The following is a 12864-nucleotide window of genomic DNA, read 5'->3' on the forward strand; positions in this document are numbered from 1 at the left end:
CCGGCACTTCGGGGGTGACAGACAGCATGTGGTTACTTCTCAGGTTTGATTTCTGTGTGCAGGCCACTTTGGGGGCCGTGACGTAAGACCAGGCGTCCCCTCATGACACAGTTTGGCTCCAGCTTCACTTCCAAAAGCAACTGGAGTACTCTTGATACGAGGAACACTGCAGGTCTCATCTTGAGCAATGTCTGTTCCTCCAGGGCATTCTCTTTCCCTTTCTCAGCAGGCAGGAAGACTTCTAAGTGCTGGGTAAATCTTCAGCTTCGCCATTAGAAAGTGCAGACTTCAAGTGATGTCGCCTCTCCTCAGAGAGTCAAGCTATCATGCAGACACCAGCCCTGGTCAAACTTGAACTGGAATGAAGTGGGGTGGTTTGGATTCTATTTGCATAATATTTACGAGCGAGAGGATGAGGATCCACGTTCTTAAGGCTTTGGGTGGATCATTTTCACATGTAATTTTCTAGCTGTTCCTCAGGCACAGCTTTTGTGCAAGGTGATAGCTCTCGCAACCGGTAATAACGGGGCCAACTCCAAGCAGTACTATTCAAAACAAGGGCACAATGAAGTGTGAAATCTGTGCACTTGGCTATAATCGGGAACAGGCAAAATGACAGAGACTGCTTAGAAACATCTTCACCTCACCTTGAAGATTAGAAACTACAGTCCTCACCTCTAGCTACTACCTGATACCAAATGGCAGTTTTCAGGGAAAACTAATCAGCAGCTTCTGCTAACAAGGTTCTCATTGCATTTCTAAATGCAGCCCAGTCTCCAATCCCGCTTACTTCAGTGCCTGGATCTCCACCCCTGCCACACTACTGCAGTCACTACACTTCCACTGTCTGGGGAAACTTTACCACACGCAATACTGCAATGCCAAACCAGGAGTGATCCACACTTGACTCCAATGATCCAATTACTCCGGCTCATAGCACACACAAAGTCCTACTGTACATGCACACTCAACATATGCACAGAATGTCAGCACATGATTTTGAGGTTTACATCACAGCGTTACTTTACATGAGGGTTCAGTAGCAGTGGTTAATTCGTAAAAAAAAAATAATAATAAACACGTGCCGGGGCTCTTCTCAGGAGGCAGCGTGCACCAGCCCATTTCTCCCATTAACGCTGCCTAAAACGGAACCAAGTAGTAACCATGAAAGTGGGGAGAGGATGTGGCGTAATGGCCTGAGCTGCCACCCTTGGAGCTGGGGAACCAGGTTCGAGTCTTGCCGTCGGCTAAACATACTGTGATTCTGGGTAAATCACATAATCTCCCTGTGCCTGCCATAAATGAATGTGTCCTTAACTGGTTCTCGTGATAAGCGCCGGTGTTGATGATTAAGTGCCGGTGCTGAGCACTGGAAAACACTGGCTCAATCTAAGCACCGGTCACTAAACTCTCCTGCCCCTGACACAGAGAATGTCTAGCCGCACTACTATTACGTTCTAATGTGAAAATCCTCTGAAATAAGTTCATTGGCATTTCATGCGAAACAACCTGTAAACTAAAATCTAAATCCAGTATTTGTAAAGCGCGAACTACTCTGGGGAACGTTGTGGAAATTAAGTGGGCTATTGCCCAGAGTCGCATGCTGCTGTGCTGAGCTGATCTGCCACCGGAGCCCTGTGCTCCGAAGTCAGCTGCCCTGGCCGCTGCACCACACCTCCTTTCACTGCTCTAAATGGTGAGTTAGTATACCATCAATCTTTAGAGCATATCGTAATCGACTTAGTGTTGTCAGAATAGACCCTATCATGCAGCATCTCCTAATGACTTCCACACACTAGGCCTTCGCTTCAATAGGGTAATCAATAGAAGCTGAGCACGCACCTGCGTCAAAGGATGCAGAGAAAAAGGAACCAACATCATTGCAGTTGGTGCCTGCGTGCAGCTCTGTGGGGTCATATCTCGGTAGGGGCAGGTTCACAACTGAGTCCAATGGCACCATCTACTGCATTGCAGGAGCTTTTACAAGAGCTTTCTGGGTCCTGTCTGGCACCTGGGGAGTTTCAAATTGTCATGAATCTCTGATTAGAGTATCCGCCAGAAAAAATGTTTCTGGACGTACTTAAATTATTCTTTACATAGTTTTCCTTTGAGAACAAATGCAGCTTTTAGAGTCCTATAATATTTAATATCCTGTCCTACATTTGCCATCTTAAAAATTCAGTCCCCATCAAAAATATCTGCTGATGCTTTACATTCATTAGAAATCTCCTGGTGTCCCCTGCTGGGATTGAGACGATGTAAATCACCTCTCTTGCTGCAATATTTCACTCTCTGATGATGAGATTGTTCAGGTGCTTTATCTTGGTATAAATCTCACAGTGTGCTGCCTGCAACTCTTTGATATTCTATCTCTGTTTCTGATGCTCCAAGTCAGGCCCACTGTGCTTATTTACTCGACAAGATGTGCGCCTGCGGCATTCTTCTAGCGGTCGGTGGTGGCATTGTTATTTAATTGGGCTGCTTTAAGACCTTAATATCTTTGGCTAGGGCACTTGGAGTTACCCATGGGTGTAATGAAATGGTAAACATGATTTCTGTCGGACTTTTTTTTATTATATATGTATATATATATATATATGTACATTTTTTTTATAAATTACATATATCACAGATCCGAGTAGTTCTGATGTTGCAGCCAGCTATTCGTTGTAAGGAACATTTAATATCTTCACTATCCATTCATCCTTCTTTGTATAAAACACAACTTATTTTATTCTTGCTGAACAGTGGAAAAGGATGTCAGAAAAAGGACCGAATGTGCCTACATATTAAACTGAAACAGCATATTAGCTAATGCCTGTTTAATAAATTTTTTTATTTTTTTTATTTTTTTAACAATCTTTATTTCGGCCGTATGGCCATCAAAGATATACAATAAAACGTATACAACCATTATAAAATCATCCACAATCGATACAAATTTATACACTGTAAAATTGTTCATTTCTGTAATTTAAAACTACTAAAATCACATTTGAGTTTATAGACTTGAAATTAAATGGGAACCTGCGACTTCAGGATACGGGTGCGGGTGTACCAGACATTGGTGAGAAATTTTGCTAGTGCAAAAACAATTGGACTTGAAACATCGGTTTTTAAAATTCTGTACATCGGGAGATACTCCCTACAACCAAGGTTTCTAATGAGTGGAAGGAGCCAATATTTCCTAGCTGCCTTGTAGGTTGTGCAAAACAGGACCACATGTAGATCGCTTTCCTCGGCACAGGAGCATGCCGGACACTGCTTGGAAGAGGGCGAGGTTGACCAGGAGCTGGTAAAGGATCGCAGAGGCAATGTGCCATATCTCCATTGGAGAAACAGCTTTCTGGCCAGCACGGGGGATATAGCATCCAAGACCCTCTCCAGCCTATATGAAGCCTTGCTTAGCGCAAATACGGATGTTAATGACCCCTCCCCCCTGGGAATCCAAGGCAATGACTAGTTTCTGCTCATGGTAGACATTGACCAAAGCTCTCCGTGAGATGTTCAGTGAGGCGCTAGCAGGATCAGACCAGAGGTCGGGGAACCCCAGTTTCGTACAGGATTTTTGAATATATTTTATCCAGGGGATCTGTAACGCTTTAGGATGGGTTAAGAGCTCCCTCAGTTCCGCCCTGTAGGCAGAGAGTTCTTCACTACTCCATAGCCTTCGCCAGAAGACTATGGGTCTGAGACCTAGTTCGTCAGCTATTGGTCTCAGTCCCAGATCCAGCCTCAAGGGAAGAAGTGGGGTGCTGGGCGGAAGTGCAACTATCTGTCTGATAAAGTTGTTCTCAGTTGAGGACAGACTGCGGGAAGATGTATGGCCCCATAGTTCCGCCCCGTACATAGTAGCACCCCTAGCCTGTGTCTTGTAGATCTGGATGAGCGGCCCCAATGGGCGGTATGTGGAGCTTTTCATCATCCGAGTGATACCCCCGGTAGTCTGTACTAGTTTGAGGTTGGCCCTAGTCTGATGTGGTCCCCAGGACATACTTTCGTTCAGGGTTACACCTAGATATTCGAAGGTGGAAACTCTCTCTAGCCGTGATGCTCCCAGGTGTGGGTTCGGGCGCAGTTTTTGGCTAGGATTCAGGACCATGAAACTTAGTTTTTGCAGCATTAATTTCTAGGCCCCTATCTGTGCAAAAGGCCACAAATGAGTCGAGAAGCCTCTGAATCCCCATAGGGGTTTTAGACAGCAGCAGGGTGTCGTCTGCAAACATGATTGCAGGCACCCTGCTGCCGTTGAGTTTTGGGGCGTCGGTATATTCAGTGCCGTTCAGATGGGCGATTACCCCGTTGACGAAGAGGCAGAACAGGGTCGGTGCCAGCACACAGCCCTGTCTAACCCCCCTGTCAACGGGGAATCTATCCGTCAATTCCCCAGACCTCCCGCACCTCACTCGGGCATAGTTATTGTGATGCAATCTCTGTAGGATTAACAGGATGTCCGGGGGTACGCCCATCTCTGCCAGGACACTCCAAAGTTTCCCTCTGGGCACCAGGTCGAAGGCGGCCCTCAGATCCACAAATATTGTGTATAAGCTGCTTCTAATATCGCTGCCCTCCAATAAATGATGTTCAATCGGAAGACCTGGTCCACTGTGGAAACTCCCTTTCTGAAGCCCGCCTGATAGGGACTAAGGGCCCCTATTTCTTCTGCCCAGTCCTGAAGCCGGTTCAGCAGAACCCTAGCAAACAGCTTCTGTGACACATCAATTAAACTGATTGGTCTGTAATTGGCTGGGAGCAGAGGCGAGCCCTTTTTGAATATGGGGACCACCTCTGCCCCCAGCCAGGTACTCGGGATTTCCATGCCACTCAAAACTCCGTTAAACAGAACGGCGAGGTAGGGGGCCCAAACATCGGGCTCCTGCTTGAACAGATCCCCGGGCAAGCCATCCAATCCTGGCGCCTTACCCGAAGTCAGTCCTGCTATTGCTGCCTTAACCTCCCCCACTATTATTGGATCTCCTTCGTAATCAGCCCGGCCGATACCGGTATCATTCCTAATTTGTCCCAGCTCAGAGCTATAAAGAGATTGAAAATGTGCCTGCCACACCCCTGCTGCGATGTTAGGCTCAATGGCTGAGTGGAGGCTCCCCGACCCCCCCGTTCACTACTCTCCAAAACATTCGGTGGTCTCTTTTTGCGAGGGAATTAGTGAGCTCCTCCCATTGATTCTCCTCCCATTCAGTTTTAGCATGGGCAATTTGTTTTTTATATGCCTGTCTGCTTTCTCTTAGCTTCTCGCCCCCTAAGCCCTCCTTGATGTTTCTGAGAAGTTCTCCCTTTGCCTTTCTGCAGGCTGTATTATACCATGAGGATTTGTGTAGCTGCCCCCTCCTCTGATTCTGTACATTGCTGAAGAGGATGTGGGCAGCTCCCTTTATGAGGTCCTCGTGAGCCTGGTATAATCTGCCAAGTGAATCTTTATTGCCCGCCTCAGTGGCTAGATCTCCCACAGTCTCCAAAATAGGGATTAACCCTGCATATAGCCTCGGGAGTTTCTCCTGGCTTGAGGCTAGTTTTTCCCACCTGATTCTTCTCCTGTTGTTGGCCAGTAGAAGTTCAGGTTTATTCTCCTCCACAGTTGATATAGAGATTTGGAGGCCGGGGTGAATAAGATCAAGTTCCAGAGCATTGTGATCACTGTCCAGCCTTTCAGTAACCCTAAAATCCTGAATAGATGGCCAGTTCACCATCTGTACCAGGACATAGTCCAGGCGGGATTCTCTTCCCGCTCTATTATAGGTAGTTCTGCTAGGTAAATCGGAGTTAGTGCGCCCATTACAGGCCCTAATTCCAAATCTTAAGGTGAGAGCTGTGATCTGCAATGCTACTGGAGTCCATGCCTTCGGGGGAGGGGTTTCTACTGAAGGTACCGACCACCTGGCCTCATCTTCCATCGGGAAACCCTCTAGGAGGCCAGGCAGCGGCTCAAAATGAGAGTTTAGATCCCCTCCCACTACATAGGGTAGGTCTCTTGGTATTTCGGCTAAATAAACTGAGAGTTCCTCAATGGTGGGCGACTCCCTTGCAACTCCCACTGGCCTGGAATAGATATTAATCAGGGCGAGTTTCGATTGATTCGGCCATGACAGTAAAACCACAAGGATATCATCAGATGGCACCGGTAAGCGTGAGGCCTCACAACCTAGGTGGGATGCTACCCACGTTGTTAGTCCACCTGAAGGGTGGCCTTTACCCTCCCACCTGGCCGGGATGGAAAATGGCTGATAGCCCTGGTGCCTGTATTCCTCCCTTGCCCAGGTCTCCTGGAACATGCAAACGTCCCCGGTCTCAATGTAAGTTACCCAGTCTGGAGTAGTCAGCTTGCTAGCTAATCCAGCCACATTCCACCAGATTAGTCTCAGATGCTCAGTAGGAGGGGTTGCAGGGATGGGGGTATGGGGGGAGCCAGTGCCAGGTGCTGGACCAGTTGCTACCTCGGGAACGTTATCAACAGTAAATCCAGCTGGCTCAGAGAGGTCACCGGAACCATTGTCTAGGGTCGCCGGGTTGGAATCTGAATTTGAAGACAGTCAATCGACCCCATCCAACCCGCTCAAACAATTAAAATGGTTGTAGTGGAAAAGGGGAGTGTCAGGTGGTTGGTAAGCTGGATGTGCAGCATACTCCTTATATCTGGGTCTCCGTTCAACCCTTGTCCAATTGCCTTGCAGAGGTTCATGGTGCATGCGAATGGGAGGGAAGAAGGAGACTGGCAGAGTCTGTATGGTGGAATCCAGTGATCTGTTTGATCCTGCACAGATATGTAAAACGGTACCAGGGTCTCAAAGACACCATAATGCAGTCCCCTATTATTGTTTTCTTCGTCTTTCCCAGCCAAGGTACCCTTCTGACCATGATGATCTCATTGTTGAAATGGGGCGGTAAAGGTCTGTTCCAATTCAGCCATTTAATGACTTTCCTCTTGAGTGATTGGAAATTTTCATTTTCGCCCCTTTCAAGTGAGGGGGCACCGGCCAACACCACCATAAAGCTATTAACTTCCGGTGGCAAGTCCGGTCTCCGTGGTCTGGGAGCGGGCTTGCCAGACGGAGAGGGAGAGGTAATGACATTTGGTAGGGCCCTGGAATTTGTGTCTGAAACTAGGCTGTGAGGGGCTGGAACTGCTACATGAGGAGGGATGGCGTTAGGGATATTAGGTGGGACTGAAACTGGGATAGCCATGAGTGGCTGCAGAGGGGGAACAACAGCAGCGCCCTGGATGGGTCCTGCGTTGGAACAAGGGTTTTGTAAGTGGGAGAGGGTTATTGAAGGTGGGTTGGGCCCAGTAGTTTTGGTCTGCTTGCTAACCGTGGTATTCAGGCTAGTTAAGGTTGCCTCTAAGATGGTAAGCCTGATCTCTACTTTTTTTAAACTCTCGCTAATAGGCAACAGGAGGGATCTAAGTAGGAATTCTATGTTCCCCATAGATGTAGCAGGGGGTGCTGTGTTAAACGGGTTAGCCCCTAGGTCGCTGTTGTCAATAGCGATAGTAGTACTAATACCCTTAGGGGAAGCAGCGATGTGCACCCTCTCAATGGACCTATCTGGGATGTGGGCCTGCTTGTTGTTTTTCCCAAAATCTGAGTGGGGTATTTTAGTTTTCCCCTGGCCACCCCTCGTCTTCCTTCTACGCTTATTGGGTGGGGGGCCATGCACCTCCACCACAACAGTTTGCTTGGGCTTGTTTTTCCTGATTTTAGCTGCAGTGGGTGTTTGGGTAACCAGATCAACAGCCATACTAGCAGAAGTTGAGAGTGGGATAGCCTCCGTGGTCAGTTCGGGGAGTGTGCCGGGATTGGGAGTGTTGTCCCGTAATAATAGGGGGACACCTTCTTGGGTTGATGGATCCTGTCTGCCATGGAGGGGGCTGTCCTCTTGGGATATGGGATAGGGAATTATCTCACTGAGAGGTATATTTTTCATATTTTCAATGGAGCGACGGCGCTCTACCCTGCGCTTCTCTAGGGAGCATTCCCTACCCCTTTCACCTTTAGCCGATTTGAAGTAGTTGTCCAGCGTCCCAGTGTTGCCTCCCCCCGCCCTTGATGGAGTTTCGCCTGAGGCCGGCGAGGGCATGACCGTGACCTATACCGCAGTCCGGCTAAAATCAAGAAGGTGCAGGCGAAAGAGGATGGGCCCAGCCCAGCCTCCCTCGGCCCCTGACGGCCACAGACGGTCCCGCCCTTGTCCCGGGCTTCTCCCGGCACGCTCCCGCGAAGCGGTGGCACTGGTCGCCTTTAAGCAAGGACACGGCAGTCTCAGACGCTGATAGGCGGGGGGCGTGGCCAGCGGGGAGAGCAGCCCAGGTGTGGCAAGTTGGGCGCGCAGGGACTCCTGGACACTGGAGTCCCTGCCTGTATACTCGCAGCCCCGCCGGCGCTCTCACCTGCCCCGCACTCCTCTCTAGAGAGCTCCCAGCAATCAGCAGCTTTTGGTGGTAGAAGGCGCTGCGGGACCCGCGAAGCGGGTCCGGCGAGGCGCTGGCGTTTTCCTCGCTGGGCAGTCACAGAGGGTGGTGGCAAGGAGCCAAGGAACCAAAGAACAGGTAGGGGTTTAAATCAAGCGCCAAAAGAATTAATTCTTAAAGTCGATAGGACCATATTCTTTTTTGTGTTCTGTTAATGCACCTGACATTTTCATTTGGTAGGAGTATTATTTAGTGGTAGAAGTGAGCATTTTGACAAACGATGTAAATGATAAGTGTTTCAGTTGTTATTGGTTTTGATGGTAGCGTAACGAATGACAATTGCAGGACAGTACATGTTTATCATTTACACAATTATTGAGGCAATGAAATATTGACTAAGAGAGTATCATTGGTAATCGGCGACCATTAGAGATGCAGAATAAGGTAAGTCACTGTTGTAGGAGGAGGTAGTATTTCAGAGCAGATTTGAATGTACAAAGTAGTGGAATTAAGCATCGGCAGGAAGCAAGTTAGTCAACAGAACCACAGAAGAGGGAATTAATGGCATGCTCATGCTGCTTCTGAAGGGTTCCGCTGACTAGAAGGTAAAAACAGCAATTTACTGACGAAGAATTTAAGAGCGGGTATATGGAGTGGGGGCATACCAACCAAGGGTTTAAAATAAGAGGCATTATATGGAGGAAGTTATCATTGCTTTGAAGTCTAAAATCGCACTACTATATGGCACCCTGTTAATGGTTTTAGCTAATCGTTATAATGGATGGATAATGAGGATATAAGGTCTCGAAATTGGGTAGATTTAGTAGTCTTGAGAGCGGTCGTAATGGCGTTTATGGTAGGATTGTAGGCTTCCAATAGATGGATGTTTCATCATTCGCAGCATTGCCCGAATTAAGGTTTTTGGTAGATGACTGTATGATAGGAGTAATCCACAGCTGTTGGCAAGAGGTGACGGGTGAAGTTTCAGAAGAGGTAATATTTTTTTGTTGAGTTGGTTAAATTAAGTGGGTTTTGCATGAGTGGAGGATAGTTCATCTCATTTAGGAGTGGTGGCAGACCAGGGTTTCTGGGGAATGTATTCAGTTTGCGATAGACATCTTTGCTGCAGCAGCAAGCGGGAAACGGGTGAGAGGGGAAATTGTTTTTTTTACCAGATATCCTGTGGATAATGGTATGTTGTTTTATGAATGGGTTAATGGTGGGTGGGGAGCAAATTTACTTTTTTAGACATGAAAATCAAACCCAGTGGATAACCATGTGTAGAGGTGGAATAGGTATTTTGTAATGGTGAATGAGGGTAGTATTGGGTAACCAGCGTAAAATATTGGTGGGCTGAGGTTTCGAGAATAAAGAATAGTGTTGTTGATCATGTCGATTCCAGTAGTGTGTCAAGGGCGTCCTAGAAAACACTCCTGGCTCCCGGTAAAGGATAAATGGCTACAATGCAGGCATTGAAAGGCGTTGAGTGGGTATAAGGGGGGCCTTAAGGCTGGTGTTGGGAGGAGTGTGAATTACTGGCTGAGAAAGAGTCCTACCATTCCAACTTCATGGTTATATCATTGTATGTGTGAAAAGTGGACAGATCTCTAAGGAAGAAGGGTTACTGAAGTTGCTGGTTCTTTGCGGTTAATTCAGGCTAAAGAATGTCTGTAAAATGTAGTGAGGAAAAATGAGCCAATGTGGTCAGTGTAGTAAGAAGTTTTATTTAGGTCGAATAGGCTTCTACAGGGAGATAAAGAAAGGAAAGTAATCAGGGCTACGATCCTTATAATTGAATGTATCTCTGCAAGCTGTTGAGTATGAGATTCATAAATACAGATGGAACCAAAATGCTGAAGGCTGCGAGTGGCACAAAAGTTGTGAAAAAAGTAAGATTGAGCATGAATGCTGGTGGAGAAAAGTAGGAGAAAGTGCAAGAAAGAACATTAGGTGTAGCAGTGTCTGGACTCTATTTTAAAGTACCTCACAGTTTCCTACTGCTTTCAAATAACACATTCTAATGTAGTACTGAACGGGAACATCCTGTCGTCTTTCACCTCAGGAAACACCCCTCTAACTTGTGGTATTCCTTTCTTCCTTTTCTTTCCCCAGCCTGGACCTCATGTCTGAGCCTGTGGCAACCAAGTGCGACCACATCTTCTGCAGGTAAGCCTCGGCGGTTTCTCCCTTCTGCAGTCTGGTAACCTTACATGATTTATGACGGCCTAATTTATGCTTGAGCTTCTCTCGTTAATTGAAAATATTGTATTCATCCTCTGAACAGGGCCGTAAAGAATTGGAGGCGCTTGGGCGTTTGACTTTTTTGTTGACGCGTCTGAATGCTGCAGGGTACCGTGCGTCCGTGCAGATGGCGGAAATGGAGGCTAGGCAGCTCGCGCTCGTAATGGCGGCCACCTGGGCGTAGGAGCGAAGTACCAGTCCCATTGTTTGGATAAGCAGCCCTTTACACTGCAGCTTGTCTAAACTGCGAACATTTTTATAGCTTAAGCTCTTGACCAATTAGTCGAACACTCAATTACTTGAATCCACCAATAAACATAGCATCAGTTTCAAAACAAATAAAATAAAATACGCAAGCAAAATATAATAAAATATAACTCAAAAGAACCCTGAACAAATTCATGAACAGAAAGTCTTAACTCATTGCCTCTTTTTCTGCCGTCAGAAAGAATCTCCCCTCCTTTAATAATAGCATTCCTGCTAGGCTCGGCAAAGTGAAAGAAGCCATCACTGCCAGTAGGAGCTGCATCTGAATAGTAGAGTGCTGTCTTCGGGGATGAACCGGCCGCATTTGTTGACCGTTAACACATCCGTATTAACATACACCTACTTATGGTTTGGCTGCAATTGCGGAAAGCATTGAAAAAGTCGGCATGTCTGAGTTTGATAAACATGCAGTTTTGTTTGCAAACATGCCATATTGTCTACAAAATGTGCATAAAAGTGGAACACAAACCACATCACTTTGTAGAAGCCCCAAGTTGTTCTTGGCCAAGTAAGGGAGTGTCCCCGTACTGTTCTTGAAGTGCTGTTATGTATGCCTAGAGGTGAGAGCATCAACTGTTGGGGTAGCTGAGGATCTGTGGTGTGCCTCAAAGCCAGCCTGCATGCTGAGAAGAAGGGGAGGTGCCTGGCCCCGCAGGAGTAGAGGGGTCAGATTGTAAAATTCCATCCTGTTCCCTGTATATGGATCACCCAGAGAAGGTGGACTCTATCAGAGTACCTGGGAGATATCTGCATCGTGGGGGGAGGGGGTTCCTGTCTCTCTCTCTGGGATTCCTACCCGACAACTTCCCCAAACCCAGTATCAACCAGGAGTAGCTGTATCCGTTGTCCGCTCCAGCTGGGACTCTGTGCTGCTACTGCGTCTTACAGCTGTAAACCTGATCCACCTGGGAGGTTGCTGTAAGCTTGATCGACGTGAGAAGCTGCAACTGCACCTCATAAGCCTGATGGCTGTGGATACCACAACGGTGACTTTACCTTGCCTTCAAAAGCCTGATCTGCCTTTGATGCGGCACTTGCACATCACCGCTGTAAACCTGACTCAGATGGGAAGCTGCTGTATGCTTAATCGACATGATGAGATGCAACTGCACCTCGCCTCCTTAAACCTGATTTGCCTTTGAGGTGGCACCTGCACATCATCGCTATAAACCTGACCAGCTGAAAAGACCACCTCTGCTATAGAGGTCTAGCGGCAACAACCAAATCCAAACTGCTTCCTCACAGCAACGTCAAGGAGAGGCTACTGTAAGTGTGGGCTGTGGCGGTCTCATTGCCTGACCTGGAAGACTCATGCAGGCCTTGCAAGACTTTCCGTGCAACTGGAGGACACGGGCCGAGATGAACTGGAAGGAAGACGAGAGCATGGACTGGAGACTTTCTTCCCAAAGTAAATCAAGATCAAGGGACTGAGTAGCACTTAACCCCGTGAGGGTAACTGTGATTGTCCGCACCGGTTCCTAACTCGTTCATCTGCCATTAGATACTGGGGAGTATAGTAGCTAGATGTCACCCATGTGGCATAGGACATTAGACTAGGAGGATGTAGCACCACCTGAACAATGCAGTATGTTAGATCAGTGGTTCATGGGATAGCATACATTCAAAGCTCGATGTGTGACCTTTTCTGCACATCAGAAGATATTGATCCTTATTTTTTTTCCAAATAGTTCTAGTGAGATGGAAATATCGCCAGAACTTCATTATGTCGACCATTACAAATTGCATTGTGAGGCGGCGACCCGGGGACCCCTACCCCGAAAACGCCCTCCTCCACCTGTATTACCTTCCGTTCCGCCGGGACTGCCTCCCCGCGGACACTTCCCGATGACAGCAACAGGAGAAGGCGTACCTCCTGTGACCAACGGAATCCCGCCCTCCTCTCTTTTGCAGGAGCCAATCAGAGGCCTACG

General features: G+C 47.6%; 1 protein-coding gene across 2 annotated transcripts in view; it reads left to right on the plus strand.

The window, feature by feature from the left end:
* Positions 1 to 12864, plus strand: part of BRCA1 (BRCA1 DNA repair associated) — a 553713-nt gene that overhangs the window by 99976 nt on the left and 440873 nt on the right. For both annotated transcript variants that reach the window (XM_078645314.1, XM_078645315.1), the window contains exon 3: positions 10538 to 10591. In XM_078645314.1, coding sequence (XP_078501440.1) covers positions 10538 to 10591 — 54 coding nt within the window. The remainder of the gene's footprint in view (positions 1 to 10537; positions 10592 to 12864) is intronic.

Source organism: Lissotriton helveticus, chromosome 5_1 (genome assembly GCF_964261635.1).
Source record: "Lissotriton helveticus chromosome 5_1, aLisHel1.1, whole genome shotgun sequence".
Classification (NCBI taxonomy): Eukaryota; Metazoa; Chordata; class Amphibia; order Caudata; family Salamandridae; genus Lissotriton; species Lissotriton helveticus.